Below are 17,877 nucleotides of genomic sequence, written 5' to 3'. Positions count from 1 at the left end.
TGAACATTATTCTGCATGTATGTAAATGGGCGTGCCTTCGCTGAAGGTAAGGCGTCGGGCTGGCAACTCTGCACCATAAAAATCTACTGCCAATCATTAGCGGACCGGAGTTCCACTGTGGCGACCCCTAACCAGGAAAACCCAAAAAGACTAACAACATTGTTCCCACAATTTCCAATTATTTCTGCATAATTTGCTACTTCCCATTTCTAAATGTCTCACTTCCAGTTGTTTTAACTCCGTTACAATATTTAATACCCCACATGTAGACCTTGACTTTCACTTCCCAGTAACTGCCTTTCTGGCAGTCACCAGAATTAAACTTAGCAAGGCCTCACCGTGTCTAGGCAATCCAGATCCTGTGTCCCAGCTCCAAAGAATCATTCTTTTAGTTACACCCACTTTGTCGCCCAACATTCCTGACAGAGTAGTCTGCGGAGAATTTTTAAAGTGTGCCATATCATTACACTCCAAAAAACACGTTCCCTGTTACCTCTTTCCTCCTCATCACACCTCCAGCATTTCCCATCCACCCAAGGAAAAATTCCTTTGAGTTGCCTTGGGATAGAAAATACACATGCAAACACTTCCAAACAAAAATCCCAAATCCTCTAGACTTTGTTGCATATTTGTGAGCCATACATATGTCCTCCCATTGTTCCCCTGCTAATTACTTATCCAATCTCTGTCTTTCCAATCCAGGAAGATTACATTTAAGAGCCACATTATATGTGGGTGCATGTGTCTGGTCCATATTGTGTGTGGTGTGTGCTTTACTGACAGCTTGTTTGGTATTGTAAGTGCTTGCATGCGAGAGCCTTACCTCCAGTGACATTGTATTTAATACAGCTCTCACATACTGTATCACTTGGTTTAAGAATTAGATGGTTTTCAGTAAACCCAAAACAATTGCTACTTTGCCTCAGTATGCCCATATCCAGCAAACTGGCTGCAGACATATTAGGCAAGTACATTACCTTATTTACTGATCCTTATTGTGTACTCTGCAAGGAAATGCTACAAGAAAGTTTGGCAGCTGTCTAACTTGGATGCTGTAATAGTATAGACCACAAACAAACTCTGCTTATATATTAAAAAAAAACTTTTGTCAGAATCATAAAAATCTAAAATAAGCACTTCTTTATTTAGAAACTGTCAGTGTGGTTCTATTATACCTTCATAGGTAATTACAGGGTGGCTGCCCTTGCAAGCTGTTTTAAGTCTAGCCAGTTTCCCTTTTTGTGTTCTAAGTAACCTATCCTATTTAGTTATAGATTGGTCTTACCCATCCTATGGATGATTAATGATATCACCCCTCAGGAGAATAACTGGGATCATGCTATAGGTAACTTGAGGGGAACTATGCATGGGATAACGCATTTAGGAGCTGCCTGTGTCCATTAGTAGTGCAAGGGGCAGTCCTGTGGTAAATTTTATGTTTTCTGTCTATAGATTTAATTGCTTCTGAATATGGATGGGGATGAACTTTGTTTTGTGTGTATGGAGTCTGTTCCAGGGCAGCAGTATCCTGCGTGAGATGTACCTGTCCCTCCAAACTGTTCTGTTGCAGAAGAGGTTTAGATCCCTAGACAGTGTGTTTCTGATGCCATTTGACTTGCTGATCTGCAGTAAATCCAGTCCATCATTGTTTTGGTAGGAGGATGCCTTGTATGCCAAACCCGGATCACGTCTTAGCAGTCTGTAGGATACAGACTATAGTGACAGGGCTTAGAGACTGTCCACGTAGGACTTGTTTAGGCCTTGTCATTTTAGTAAGGTATAAGCAGGCTTTTTTGAAGGCCAGTAGGTTTTAAGTTTGACTGTTTGAACCTGTGAACTAAAATGAACATTTTTTTTTCATCAATTAAAGGGGAAAAAACGTTGCAAGCAAACTGAGCTTTAAATGTGTGGCAGTTTCTCTGTGTGCATATTTTTTCTCTAAAGAGATGTTATGTCAATATTTTATTTTGCACTGTATTATTTTTCTTTTCATGACATACGTTAAACTGCTATGAAAATGTAACTGCATGTTAATGAGCGTACTAGTTAATTAATCATCTTAGACAAAAGGTCCAAACATTGGAACAGTGTACAGGTATTCAACTAAGGGACACAGCTGCTGTAAGAAGCAGAAAATATAATGAAGCTTCAGATAAATGTCTGTAGTTGTTGTGCCCCCCCCCCCCCCCCCAAAAGATGGCAGTAATTACTCAGATCAGTTTGGCAACAAAGAACTTCCCATATGGTCTGCTGTCATATGCTAGTAAACACAGGTATTAAAACAATTTGCAGTGTTGTATATCTAAATGAGAAGGCATTTTATAAAGCATCCATTAGAAATATGGTGATACATGTCGTAAGCCTTTTGGTATCGTTGCTTTGGAAGTAAATCCCATCTGTCTGTGTACTTGGTGTGTTCTATTGGTGTTAAGTGTTACAGATGTGGCTAATTTACATCCAGAGCAAGTCCTAAAGGAGTTAAAAACAGCAGTATCCTCTCTCTACCTCACTTCTGTCTGCTTTTGGTGTTGGGGTTTCCTGTTTTTCTAAACCACTTCCTGATGTTTGTGGGAGTTAGGGGTCAGTGAGTAGTCACAGAGACTGAAGTTTACCACAAAGATAGTGTACAGAATGTGCACGGCTGCAGAAGATCATGCTGGAATACACTCTAGTAGCTTTAGAGGTTTGGAACCATGATCGCTGTAAATGTAAACTATAAATCGCCTCCTTTTTTCAGGATGACAAGTAATTAGCACACACCTGGTGCGAATGTGAGAATATAAGCCCAGAAAAGCAGCCTTTCCATTATATTCCAACTCTTTTACTACTGCTGTTGATTACCAGTAGAGCTTTGAGAGTTTGAGTCCAGATGAGGAGGGAACCTGGGTGAATGCAGTGCTTGGATGGTTTCATTTGATGCTGGACATTGGTATTAAGTCATTGTTATTATTATTAAGTAGTTCCCTTGCTTGTAGTCAGTATTTATTTATTAAATGTATGTGTTGTCACAAGGCAACTAGTCAAAATTAACTTCCAGTTAGTCTTGTGACAGAAGCTGCTAGATTACAAAGTACATCATGAATTTTAACAGGAATCTCTAAACAAAATATAACAGTAAGAACATAGATGGTTACAGTAGGTGTATACCGAAAAAATCACAAAACAATGTATACTTATTTATTTGGGACTGTAAAAATGCTGGAATGTGCACATTAAATTAACATACCAGTATTATTAAATTATTTTGTATCAGACGCTAAATACCTCATTAGTTTGTACTTTCTTGATTTATTGCTAGTTAGCAGCAGTTGTGCATCTATTAATAAAGTTTCATATTTGCAGTGAGGTCATTTACCAAATGGTTTACCATATGGCAGAATTTTTTGTTTGTTAATTTGATGCAAGATTCATTAAAAAAAAACGTTTAGCAAGATTCATTAAAAAAAAAAACGTTTAGCATAAGAAGCTAAAGTACACACAGTGGCACTTGAGTTTGTAAACTTTGTTTGGGAATATATAAAATTTAAGTGAAAAATGCATTTATTAGTAATTGGCAAGCATAACCAGTTAGAAGCATTGGGTATAAACAGTCCATACCTCTGAACACCTGCTTCTTTTTGCCTCATATTTTTGCCCTTGTTGTTGTCCCTCGTAATGTTTTTGACTTCCTGGTAAGTCTCTGAAGATAACAGTTATTCAGTAATGTCAGACATTTAATTGTCATACTTGTTCAGAAAATATTCTGAATTTTTGAAATTAATTAAATAGTACTTAAAATTATGCCTTTGCTCCTCTGTTAATTTTAGAGAAGCAGTCTCTGACAGAGTAAAACAATTTTTCGTTCATTTTTAAAAGGCACTAACTCCATGTAAGTGTAGGAAGATAAAGCAAATCTCCAGAGATCACTTGTATTCTCACTGTGAGAAGGATTGAATGTTAGCATGTAGTATATCTGCAATATAAAGTAGCTGTGTACGAATAGTATGCCTCTCGACTTGATAGACCTCAGAGTCATGGCACTTTACTGTAAATTGACATCCCTGGCAGGTGAATATGTAAAGCCATGTTCTCATGGGAGAAGGGTGCACACCCTCACAGTGGGGGCCCTGGGAGATAAACTTCCAAAACACAAAAAAAAAAAAAATGCAATAACGTTGTAAGTAAATAAATTTACAGTATTGCTGTGTTTCATAAACAGACTTTGTGTGTGTGTGTTTTTGTGAACATGCCAATATACAATCTTTCCCTGTAGTTGTGCAGGTAAGTGGTAATTGAGGCAGAGATGGCAAAACACTGTATCATTTCAAAACTACAGCTGCCAACAATATCAGAACGTAGAACACACGAACTCAGTTGAGTAAAAAACAGTCAACCTTTATCAAACACAGAGCTTTCGGGCAAACACCCTTCATCAAAACACTGTATCATCTCAGCTGTCACATGTAAACAAATCCATCCATCCATCTACAACCCGTTTTTCTCATATTTGCACATGGGATTGGGGTGTCACTTCAACAGTAACAATCATCTAGAGACAAGGTGTACACCACTGGGTGGCTAGCCCTGCTGCAGTAGGTCTTGCACTCCACACACTTGCACGCACACTCACACCTATGGTCAGTTTAGAGTGTTCAGTCCACCTACTGCTTGTGTTTGGAATGTGCAAGTAAACCGGAGCACCACACAAACAGAGGTGGGCATGCAGACTCCTCACAGAAGGCACCCTAGCCAAGAATCGACCAAATGTAATATTCTAATTAAATGTGCACCATATTAAGCAGTATAAAAAATTATTGTGAGTAGACCAAAATTTATGGGTTGTGAGGTATACTAAAGATAAGTAAAAGTTTGAGTGATGGGGGTAGTAAGGTTATTTTTATTGGATAGTTGATATGAGGTGAAGTTATTAGCATTTTAGTAGGTGAATTTATTGTATAGGTTGGTGTGTGTCGATAGCCAAGTCAGATGCCGTATTTGTATACTGTTCATAGGAAGATAGCATATTTGATTAATATGGGTTAAAGAGGGGCGGTATACTGGGAAACACTGGTGGGATTAGCACTTGCCTAGTTCAAGACTGAGTTTAATATATTACAGACTTTCTTCTACTAAGTGATCTAATTGCCCAGCTGTTTTGCAGTAGGAACAAATATATTGGTAAATATTTGTAAATAATTATATTTTATAGCTTTCTTTGTGGATTCTTGTATTTAAGTGTGGATTTTCATTTATTGCATCTCCAAATGCCTTGTTTTTATAAGTATTACTGTCCTACTATGCGACTGTCCACTTATTATTCATGAATATTGTCTTTATGGAGCATTTCTCCCCAGGACTCCACTGAAAATGGGTTCTTTTTGGCCCAATTGGGCCATCTGGTAAACCAACTGCAAATAAAATAAATAAATAATTTACGCTTGGTAATCCCTCATTGTCTCAACTGCTTTAAGATATCTTTGCCTTTCTTCATTGCTAACGTCTTAGTTCTCTGCCCGTACTTTACTCTTGAAAGCAGTTGTAAGTCATTCCAGTTCCTCATCTGCCGTTTCATCCCCTCCTCTTGAGTCCATAAACAAAATTAGTAAAGAATTGTCATATCTCTCAATGCTATGATTTAGACATAGTGCAATGGTTTTGGCCATAGAGGTACTGATTTTCTTCATGACGTCAGACCTGTATAAGGGTAATTATGTTATTAAATGTAAAATAAATTCCTACAAAGATTCATTAACATTATGAGTTTTATATCTGAAAACCTTTTTTCTGAAAAATAAGGAGGTGCTCAATAGTCATTGATATGATTTTCAGTGCCCAGCATACCTCTCAACCTCTTTGCTCAATAAATCTGGACAAAGCCTAAAGTAATTGGGAGATAAAGGCCCAAGCATTAAGGACATTTTTAAATATTGTTGTTATAAACTTGGAAAGTTGCTAGATTAAAATATTTTGTGTTATTGTGCATTTTCTGAAGGATATGAAGATGGAAACTCAAATGTCTTGTCATCAAGTGTCTTCAGTTCTCAATGATTTGTCAAAAAAAATCACACTTTGTATGAGAAACAGATCAAAAATTTGAGGCAGAAATCTGGACAGTTGAGAGGTATGGTTAGAGCTTTAGAAGTGTTCAAAAAAGCCTTTTAATTGATATCTCAAATGCCTTTACCTGATTGGGTTTGGGTTGTTTTGCTGTTTTGCAATGCTTTCCTTGCTCTGTTACACATCATCTTTGTATGTTTGTTGTATTAAGCAGGAAGCAGGTAGGTATCTTGTTAATTTTGTACGTAATGAGGCTGTCACGTTCAGTATGTTGAAAAAGGTGCTACTGAAGTATTTCAGAGGTGACTAATTAACTGTTTCAGCAGTTCGTTGAAAATATCTTTGTTAAAGTTTTTTTTCAAATAAGTTATGTGTTACAGATTTTATTAACTTTCAAGATGGCATGGATAAAACGATGATCTGTTTATGGTACTGCATTTCAGTTGAGGTTTGCTGTGGTCCAGTTAATGTCAAAGTGACATAATCTAATGGCTTCTAGTTTAATGCTGCAGGTTACTTAAGAGACCATGTAGGAGTTAATGTCAGGATGCTGGTTGCATATGCTTCTACCATTAAAAATTATAGATAAATAGTGCTGAAGTGGAGTTCAATGGTTATTTTGGGTAGGAATATAATTAGAGGAATGAGGGATATAGGGTCTTTGATTAGATTCAACTTCTCCACAACTAGAGAGGTCTGTTGTGGAAAAGTGGGAATTTTTATTGCCTTTACAGAGTATCTTCAGTAGGAAATATTTGTTTCCAGTGTATATTGAATTATATTTATTGACATTTGATTTACCGGGAAAGTCTGACGGGGTAGGAGCCCATTTTCAGCGGTGGCCCAGGAAGAAAAGCTCCAAAGTATTGCAAAACATGTTAAGAAAAATAATTTTACAATCTGCAAAAATAATATAAAACATGTACAGCTTAAATAATTATACCAAATTTAGACATAATATGAAAACATTAGTTATGAGCAGATGCAAGTTATATGACGATTTAAAACCGGAAACTCTCAGTTAACCGGCACCCATGGGGATTAGTAGATGCTGGATAACTGTAGTTTCTGGTTGCTTGAGAGTTGCTATTAAAAATAGGCCTGACAAATACTGTACCCCGTACTGTTTGTTTGGTTTGACGTGTTCTTAGGTTGGGGAGAGGGGGAATATATTCCCATCTTCCTTTTTAAAACACTAAAAACATAAGGTATGTTTTTGTGGGGGGGGGGGGGGGATAAAGTGCAACGCATGAAAATTGTGCTGTATTTCTCTGATATTTTTTCCTGGTTGCTTGAGTTCCAGTTAACAGAGAGTTTACTGTATTTAGAGAAATTTTAGCCAGTTTATAAGAAATTAAAGCTAAGTTAATGTAACACTAATAGGATAACACAATACAACAAAGATTTTGTTATAGTTTAGTTTGGTATGAGCAACTGGGAAAGAGTTCTAGAGTAGAACTTCCATGATGTCCTTCAAGGATGCATCTGCAGTCCTTACAAATGGGTTGTCCTGGCCTCAGGCAGCCCTTCGGTCGGCCGGATTCCAAAGTCTGGGTCTGGCCTCGGCTGATGTCGCACTTCACCCGACGTCATAGCTGCAGTTCAGCGGGTATAAAGGCATCAGCAGACGCCATTTTCCTCAGTCTTTCTTGCCGCGTGGCGCCCGAAGCAGAAGCTGTTCGCAAGTGCCGGTCGGTCAGAACCAGAGATTACTACTACCGAAGACTTCTAAAAAGCTAAGTACCCCGTTGGGGACTCTTTCTTGCCTCAGCCGATGTCAGAAAAAGTGAATAACTGTTTAACTTGTGGGAAACAAATATCTCATAAAGATTTCCACTCTTACTGCCTACCTTGTTTAGGCCCAGACCACGACGTAGCAGCTTGTCTAGCCTGTGCTTCTTTCAACCGACGGACGCTTAGACGTCGGTCTGAATTTGCTGAGGAGTTTTTCGGCTCCACTTTTGCTTACAATATGCCGTCGGAAACTCCGACTTTGCAATTAACAAATAAGCGCAAGGAAAAGGACCGACACTCGCGGTCCGCGATTTCGGCCGAAACCGCGGTTAAGTCAACCGCGAGTGTCTCGGTTTCGGCTGAAACCGAGTCAACGATTCTTCCTTCGGCCGAAAGCTTACCTCCTACCGAGGCCTCATCCAGCGTGGCTGAATCTGCTACTGAAATCCCACCTGCTCTTGCAGGTTCACAGGATTTATCTGATACTATACCTTTAGATATATCTACTCCTGCACGTGGAGCTGCTAGGCCCCCTGCATCCATGTCGATTAAGGCCTTTGCCAGGGCTAAAGCAGCAAAATCTACCAAAACTGTGCCTGCTAAGACCCCCTCTCACAGGCCTAGCTCTAGTTCTCAAATGCTTAGTCTAGCAGAGGATCTCATTTCTTTGATCCGGGGATCCCAACCTCACCCTGACAGGGCCTCTCACCCACCTCCAGAGAAGAGGCCTAGAGCAGAGCCCCCTGAGCCAGTTTCTTCAGATTGCTCCTCTGATGATTCAGATAATACAAACCCTCCAGAGGGCCCTTATTCTCCTTATGAGGACTCTGATACAGAAGACTCCATTCCTTCTGCCTCTCCGCTTGAGGAATTTTCTTTTGGGGAAACCTTGCATGCTATGAGGGAACAATTTCAATGGCAGGGCCAGGATTTTTCAGACTCTAGGAAAAGGCTTAGGACCTTTTTGCATTTGCCACAGCATAGGCCTTTAGCCATTCCTCCAGTACTCACTGTTGTGGATGATGCATTTAATGATGCTTGTACTGCTCCTGATTCTCTTCCTCCGGCCCCTGCTAAGCCCGACAGGTACTACAGGGTTCCGGACACACATTTATCATTTGTATAAGGCTCCTTTTGCAGATCCTGAAACTATCTCCCAGGGACCCAAGGCTGTAGCAGCTACCTCTGCCAAAAACCCCCTCCCCTCTGAAAGGGAATCTAGGGCCTTAGAGAGATGGGGTAAAAAAGTTCACACTTCTGCTACTCTTTCGGCTAGGGCTTTAAACTGTCAATTCCACATGATTCAGTATCAGGAATTTATGTTAGATCAGTTAACTAAAAAACTGTCCTCGTCTGAACCATTAGACAAAAAAATCTGTTCAGGAAATGGTACATAACATTCAGCAGGTCAGTAATCATTCTTTAAAATATGGCTATGATGCACTGGAGGCTTCCTTTAGATCAGCTATGACTGGTACAGTGATCAGAAGGCATGCATGGTTAAAAGAGCAGGCCTTACCAGACCATGTTAAATCAAAGCTCCTAGATGCTCCCATGGATAAGCTCAATTTGTTTGGCTCCCCTGCACAGCAGGTGCTGAAGAAGGTGGAAGAGAAAGCAAAATCTGTCCAGACAGTCAAGGATTTCTTACAGGTCCAGCCTCCAAGGTTTAGTAGGAACTGGCCTTCCAAGAATTGGTCCTTTCCAGACACCTCCAGAGCTCAGAGAGGCAGGAATAGGCCCAAGAGGCAGGGGTCAATCCAGAGGTGCCTACAGGGGACGTCAGTGGCAGCCTAACAACCAGCGAAGTACTGCCACAGATCCAGCCACCACCACTTCCACAGGACAATCACAGTGACTTGGCTCTGAGACCGTCTACCAGGGAACAACTAGAAGCACCCTTAGGCGGAAAGCTAGCCTTATTTTCAGTAAACTGGCATCACATCACAGGAGACAAATGGATTTTACAGACATTAGACCAATGTTACAGGTTTCACTTCCATACTCTACCAAGGAAGAGAGGAATGCCAAACCTACCTCCAAATCAGAAGACAAAAGCTCTAGAACAAATACACCACTTACTAAGGATGAGAGCTATAGAAAGGGTACCGTCTATGGAACAAGGGCAGGGATTTTACTCCAGACTTTTCCTTGTGCCAAGAAAAGAAAACCAATGGAGACCTATTCTCGACCTGTCCGCTCTAAACACATACCTCATTGTTCCAAAATTCAAAATGCTGACCCTACAGCAGCTTCTTCCCATGCTGGGCAAGGAGTCTTGGCTGGTAACTCTAGATCTCAAGGAGGCATACCTGCACGTCCCCATACGACCAAATTGCAGAAGATACCTCAGATTTCTTGCAGGATCAGAGCATTATCAATTCTCAGCATTGCCCTTTGGCTTATCTACTGCGCCCAGAGTATTCACGAAATGCCTGGCATCAGTAATTGCTCATTGCAGGTTTCAGGGAATTCAAATTTACCCTTACCTGGACGACTGCCTGTTACAAGCGGACAACAAAAACAAATTAGAAAAAGATTTGAAAAAGGTCATTCATCTACTGCAAGCCCTGGGATACACAGTCAATATAAAAAAGTCAAGGCTGATACCATCCCAGAGGATAACTTTCTTGGGTGCAGAGCTGGACACATCAAATCAAATGGCATCCCTCACAGCAGAAAAACAGAAGCACCTTCCTCTCTATTTCATGGCATTAACAACGCAGAACCAGCTAACAGCAAGGAAGGTCCTGCAAGCCCTGGGTTACATGGCATCCTGCATAATATTGATTCCACATGCCAGACTGCATATGAGAAAGTTACAGTGGTACCTAAGGAATTTATGGTCTCAGCACAAGCACAGCCTAGAAACCCGAATTCCAATAATTCCATGCCTGAAGCAAGAATTCCAATGGTGGGCTCAGGCCTGTCAATCGAACAAAGGGCTGCCCTTCCACAGCACTCAACCAAGCCAGACTATCACAACGGACGCCTCAGACCTCGGTTGGGGGGCACACATGCTGGACAAGTGCATACAAGGCTTATGGACTCGAGACCAGCTGAACCTACACATAAATCAAAAGGAGATGCTGGCAGTAAAACTGGCAATTCAGACATTCAGACCATTTCTTCGACAGGGTCAATTGCTGATAAGGACGGACAACACCACAGTTATGTGGTACATCAACAAACAGGGAGGCACACATTCATACCCACTATGCCGGATGGCAATGGACCTCTGGAATGTGGCCCTGAGCTTCAACATTCAGTTACAAGCAATATTTGTACCGGGAAAAGAAAATATACTAGCAGACATCCTAAGCAGAACTACCACGGATGCCCACGAATGGATGTTACATCCCGACATCTTCAAATCCATTACAGAGAAATGGGGACTACCAGAAATAGACTTATTCGCATCCCCACACAACCACCAATTGAAAAAATTCTGCACGAGGGCATACCACCCACTTGCTTGGAAGGTGGACTCCCTATCTTTCAGTTGGAAAAACCTGACAGCATATGCATTCCCACCTCTTCCTTTGATGCACAAGGTGCTATTGAAGATCAAAGAAGACCGTCCAAGGATCATTCTGATAGCCCCAGACTGGCCGAGGCAGCATTGGTACCCATTACTGAGGAGCATGTCTCGGGAACAAATATGGCCTCTGCCCCTAGTTCCCTTACTGTTAACACAGAACAACTTCAAAACCCTGCATCCAAACCTGAAAACAATGCAGCTGGCTGCCTGGAACATTGCATAAGACAAAATAACCCAGATTTATCTCAAAGGGTTAAAGACATTATCTTGGAGGCTCGCAGACCCTCAACAAGAAAAACTTATTCAGCAAAATGGAAAAGATATCTCATTTGGAGTGCAACAAAAGGAGTAGATGCATCATTGGCAAACATAGCTAACATCCTGGAATATTTAGCAGAGCTTTTCCACAATGGTCTGTCTTACTCCTCCATTAAGATTCATGCATCAGCAATTTCAGCAGAATACAACATGGATCCTCCAGTCTTTTCTCAACCTCTACTCAGACAGTTTCTCAGAGGAATTAAAATGTAAAACCACCAAGGAAACCACCATTGCCTACATGGGACTTGAACTTTGTGTTAGAAAAGTTAACACTCCCCTTTTGAACCAGCAGCAACAGCAGAATTACAGTACTTATCTTGGAAGACTGCATTCCTGCTTGCAATCACTTCAGCTAGAAGGGTTTCTGAATTACAGGCATTAATGGCAGTACAGCCCTTCCTTATCTTCCATCAGGATAGAGTGTCCATGAGAACTAATCCTACCTTTATGCCAAAAGTGGTCTCCAGAGTATCTTTAAACCAAGCAATACACCTACCAACATTCTTCCCCAATCCACAGAACAGGGGGGAAAGATTGCTGCATACCTTGGATGTACACAGACAATTGCGCTGCTACCTGGACAGAAGCAAGAACTATAGAAAAACTGACCAGCTTCTGGTAGCATATGCCACAGGAATGGAAGGAAAAGCAATTTCAAAACAAACAATCTCAAAATGGATAGGAAATTGCATTAGATTCTGTTACTCTTTTCATGGAAAGGCAACTCCAGAAAACATCAGACCTCATTCCACAAGGGCTACAGCCACTACTACAGCTTTCTTACGAGTGGCTACCAAAGACATTTTAGAGGCTGCTACTTGGAGCTCCGTGCATACATTTGCCAAGCATTATAATCTGCCTTTATACTCCAGATCCCGAGCAGGTTTTGCCACTGCTGTTTTGCAAGGGATCTTAACTACACCATAAACTCTTAGTGCCTCCTTAGTGCCTCCTCCCCCAGTTTGGCTATGGTATTCTACCCATTTGTAAGGACTGCAGATGCATCCTTGAAGGACATAGTACAGTTTTGTACCTACCATAAATGTAGATGTCCGAGAGGTATGCATCTGCAGTCAGGATTACCCACCCTCCTTCCCCTCTGTGGTACTCCTAGGGTATTTGCCCATCTTGTAGCTAGCTGGGGGAAACTATTAAGGTGTATTTGTTTGTATATATGTATATACATGTTTATTTCTATTTGCTCTCTATTGTTTGGAAACATTTGCATTTATCCAAATTTAGCCTTCCTAGAGGGCACCTGGCATCTGGGGCAAGAAACACTGAGGAAAATGGCGTCGGCTGATGCCTTTATACCCACTGAACTGCAGCTATGACGTCGGGTGAAGTGCGACATCAGCCGAGGCCAGACCCAGACTTTGGAATCCGGCCGACCGAAGGGCTGCCTGAGGCCAGGACAACCCATTTGTAAGGACTGCAGATGCATACCTCTCGGACATCTACATTTATGGTAGGTACAAAACTGTACTTTTTTGTTATGACTTTAGATTAAGATGCATTAGGGAATGTTGGTAATTTTATCAGCTAGGGAGGAAGAGGATAGTATTAGGGAATGTTAAGTATTTATTCCTGGAATTCAGAAGGGCTTACTGTTGTGCAGAAGGTTTTCCGCATCATTGAAAGCCGCAGAAATTCATAAACCACTCTCCTTCTACAGTTGTACTCGGAAGTGGCTGTAGCTGTCTGGCTGGTGAAGATGCATGCAAATAAGCCAGTCGAAGGGAGTGGCTAATACAAATTAACACATGCCTTTCCCCAGAAATGGTGCAAGCAATTGATAAACATTGTAGAGTGATTCATCTGTGCAGTAAGGAACTCTAGCTCAAGTATTTCCCCTTGTAGGCTGGAATCTGTAACACTTAATTTGACCAAATAAACAGTAACTGACAGCACAATGTACAGTAATATACCACTATCTAAGAGGTGAGATAAACTTTTGGCATCTTCCCTTATGAGTAAGAAAGCTTAAAAATTAAAATTGTGAGGAAAAAGGAAGTCATGTGCTTCAAATTTCAGCAAATTACAACAGTAAAATGTAAAGTAAGTGAAATTTTTACCATCTAGAAGAATCTACTACTGCTAACCAGGTTTGTCCAGTGTATCCTTGTCTATTGTATATGTATGGTGTGCTGTGATGGTGTTCTTGTGGTTGTCGTAAGGAAATGTAGCTTGTCAATATGCTTTGAGAAAAAGACTAAATTGTCAGTCGTGAAATTCTCACTAACATGGACATTTCTGTTAAGTTATCCTGATCTAAGTCTTATACATTTCCCTCTGGACAGTTTTCACTTTCCTTACTGAATGTTCTAGCAGGATGGTATATTACTGAGCCAGCGTATCAGATTATGTCAGAAATTATAAAGTACAAAGACTGTGCAAGATTTCAAATTGCACTGAGAAATAAATGCGGTGCAGCCTGCTTTTTGAAATGCTGCTTGTTTACTTTTGTTTTTACAAGTTATAAAACGTGCATCTTTTTTAAGTAACCCTACTTCTTACTTGTAAACTTGTGTCGTTCACTCTGAGTTCTTGATTTATTTACTTAATGTTTTCTCTGTCTCCTTTTTCAAGTGCACTGTCCAAGTAAAGCTTGAGCTAGGACACAGAGCTCAGCTACGGAAGAAGCCTACTGCTGAGGGTTTCACTCATGACTGGATGGTGTTTGTCCGTGGTCCAGAGCAGTGCGATATCCAGCATTTTGTAGAAAAGGTGGTGTTTCGTCTGCACGAGAGCTTCCCTAAACCAAAACGTGGTGAGTGATTTATAGTTAAACTCTTGATTATTGTATATGTATGTATGTATATGAGTGGGACTGATTAATCAGTAATTTTGTTAACCAGGTAGACTGACGGAAGAAATTAATCTTTTTTATTCATAAGCTGTAACAGAAAAACAGTAGTTTACAATATCGTAGGAAACCTAGGCAGTACAAGGTTATTAAACCAGAAGCCATGTGTGACTTGCCAATAACCAGTCTCGGGCTCTGTCTCCTTTTTATAGGTTCATAGGTAGGCACTAGGCTGTCTGCCCAAGGGCATTTATAAGCCTAGCCAGAATGTGTTGGCTTTTGCTTCCCTTTTGAATTAGTTTCCTGGGCCTCTGTCTAGCAGGGCCATTGAAGTGATCCCAGGGGTAAATTTATGATTTCCCATCCACTCGTCAAGATTTCTCTTGAGAATCAGTGAGGGGCTTTGCCTAACATAAACTGGGATTTTATTCCAGAGCGAGGGAAGTCTCTGGGACAGGAATCTATCCCTCTAGCATGTCCTGTTTATTGTTGTGCTGAGGTTTAATTCACTGGAGCGTGTGGCTCTAAGAGATTTGGTTTTCTTGAGGTGAAGCATGTCCTTTAATTCTGGGTTGGACATGGCCTTATAGGTCAGGCAGAGATCACCTCTGAGCAGGCAGTAAGCAGACAAGTAGAGCTGGAGTTTCTTTAGTCATGCTGCATAGGGCATCTGTTCAAGGCCCATGATCCTCTTGGTGAGGTACTTCTGTGCTCTATCCAGCTGTTGTAGGTGTCGAGTAAGGTACATTCCAAATGGGGCATTGTACTCTATTATGGGCCTAATGAGTGATGAGTAGAGGGGCACAATGACCTCTCTTGATCTGGCTGTGAACCCTTTCATGATTAGGTGAGCTACATAGAAGGAATTTCTAACCACTTTGGCAATGTGATTATCAAAGGAGAGGAGAGGTTGCTATCTACCTGGGTCCACAGGTCCCTAATTACCTCTTCCGTACTTAGTGGGTTGCCACTTATGTGATAATTCGTAGGCACTTTGTTTTTTCCCAAAGGGGATGACTATGCATTTTTTGGCATTTAGCTTGAGGCCATGGTTCTGACACCAGGTATCTGTCTCTGTGAGACCCTTCTGAAGGATGTCTGTATCAGCCGGAGAGTCGATTATGGCCCCTAGTTTGCAGTCATCTGCGAACTTGGTCAGCCATAATCCTCCCATGTTAGCCTGTACCTCAGAGAGGTATATACCGAACAGGAGGGGTCCCAGGACCGAGCCCTGTGGGATGCCACTTGTAACTGGTTTAGAGTCAGACATGGCACCTGCCACTCTAACAATGTGTGTTCTATCTGTGAGCCAGTTTGCAACCCATCTCATGACATAGGGGTTAATTTTCAAGCTGATGAGCTTATCTATGATGCCAGAGTGGGGAATGGTGTCAAAGGCCTTAGCGAGGTCCAGGTAGGCTGTGTGGACTACCTTTCCCTCATCTATGGCCTTGGTAACTGTTTCAAAGAAGTCAACTAGGTTTAGGAGGCAGGATCTGCCATTAACAAAGCCGAATTGGGTAGGGTCCAGTGTCTGGAGGTTCCCAATGTCTCTGTTTATGAGTTTCATGATGATTCACTCCATAGCTTTGCAGACCAGGCTAGTCAGGCTTATAGGGCAATAGTTCCCAGGTTCTGTTGTGGCACCAACTTTGTGGAGTGGGATGACTGTTGCTGTACGCCATTCTTTGGGTACATAGCCTGTGGTAAGGCTGAGTTTGAACAGTGAATTTAGGTGAGGGTTTAGTTCATTTTGGAGCTCGTGTAAGACGCAGCCTGGGATACCTTCCGGTGCCATTGATGCTATGTTTTTAGCTTTGTAGAGTGTTGTTTTTACCTGCGTGTCTGTGATGTCTGGGGCTCTGCATTCTTCTGGGATGGACACTGTCCCTTTTGAGAATGAGAGGGGGGTGAAGTTTGCACTGAACCTGTCAGCCAAAATGTTGGCAATGTCAGTTGGTTCAGTGTATTTTTTGCCATTTTGCACTAGCTCAGAGCATATCTGAGAGTTGCCACCTAGATTCTTGACATAGCTAAAGAAGGCTTTGCGATTATTTTTAGTGTCTCTGGCAATTTTTCTTTCAAAACTGGCCTTAGATGATTTTATGAGGGAATCGTAGTTTCTTGCTAATATTGATCAGTGATGCCTTTCCCTTTTGGGATTTTGCTCTATCATGCAATAGTTTCCTCCTTCTGTCGTATAGCTTATTTATGGCCGGGGGACCACCAGACTGGTTTCCTTTTTTTGGAGGAGTGAGTCTTGGTTTTACTTGGGATGGCTCGATCCATGCATTCCTGTAGATGCCCATAGAATGCATTTGTAAAGTATTCTGCGGTTTGGGCAGCATTATCCTTTAGCAAGGGGGCTTTGAAACTTTCCATCTCGGTCTTGAGAAGTTTGAAGTTGGCTTTTGAAAAGTTTTTCACAGTTGTTTCCTTGACTGGGGGTGGGGTCGGGGTGTGGATGTCCAGTGTGATTAGTTTATAATCTGATCTTACCAGTGAGGGGTTTACCTCTGGTGTGGAGCACTGATCCCCCATGTTGGTGATGATCAGGTCCAATATGTTGTCACCTCCTGTGGGCGTGGTGACCAGCTGTTCCAGGGCATTTGAGTTTATAAACTTTAGGAAGCGTTGGGCAAAGGAGTTTGTACTTGAGTAGTTATCCCAGTCCATGTTTGGGTAGATGAAATCTCCCAATATCATGGTGTTAAGTATGACCTTTATATTTTCCAGTGTTCTCAGGAATGCTGAGTGAGGGTCCGGAGACAAGGTTGCTGATCTGTAGCAAGCTACGATCTGAAAAGCAGCTTTGCCCACTATTAGTTGCACATGGGTGCTCTCCAAGGCCTTATGCTGTGCTACTAACCTGGAGGTGTGGGTATCCTAATATGAAAATGGATACACCCCCTCCTTTTGTATTTTGGTCCGGGTTCTGGGGCCAAAAGGTATGGTATGAGTTGTAGCCTGGTAGTGCTGAGGTGCTCTCTGGAGCCTTGAACCAGGTTTCTTTTACTGCACAGATATCGATTTTCTCCATGCTAAGGAGTGCCTCGAGTGCGTGCATTTTGAGGTTTAGACTTCTGGCTTTGAGTAGCATTACCCTTAGTTTCTGGTTACTTGTGTTGTTTGTGGAAGTGGGTTTGTCTTTTGAGCCTTGCCTAAAAAAGGCACTATGGGGGTGGCAAGAGCCTTGGCCAGTATTCGAAAGCCTAAAGGCGACAGGTGCAAGCCATCTCTAGCGAAGCAGCGTGGCTTGTCGAGCATGTTGTCCCATGCTGACAGACACTGGATCCCCTTTGAACGACCAATAGCTTAGCCAATTGTTAAAATTGATAATTTTTTCTTTGTACTGTGGCATCATTCTTGGTGAGGGCAAGTGGGTCAGGTTCATACCGGCCTGGGCTACATCATCAGAGAGCTCCTCTGTCTCTTTTCA

The 17,877-nt window shown here is 41.7% G+C and overlaps 1 protein-coding gene across 1 annotated transcript in view; it reads left to right on the top strand.

The window, feature by feature from the left end:
- Positions 1–17,877, top strand: part of MLLT1 (MLLT1 super elongation complex subunit) — a 767,946-nt gene that overhangs the window by 235,687 nt on the left and 514,382 nt on the right. The window contains exon 2 of the mRNA XM_044090764.1: positions 14,222–14,402. Within this exon, the coding sequence (XP_043946699.1) occupies positions 14,222–14,402 (181 nt within the window). The remainder of the gene's footprint in view (positions 1–14,221; positions 14,403–17,877) is intronic.

Source organism: Protopterus annectens, chromosome 13.part0, assembly GCF_019279795.1.
Source record: "Protopterus annectens isolate FY-2018-M chromosome 13.part0, PAN1.0, whole genome shotgun sequence".
NCBI lineage: Eukaryota > Metazoa > Chordata > Ceratodontiformes > Protopteridae > Protopterus > Protopterus annectens.
This window is presented reverse-complemented; position numbering and strand designations above follow the sequence as displayed.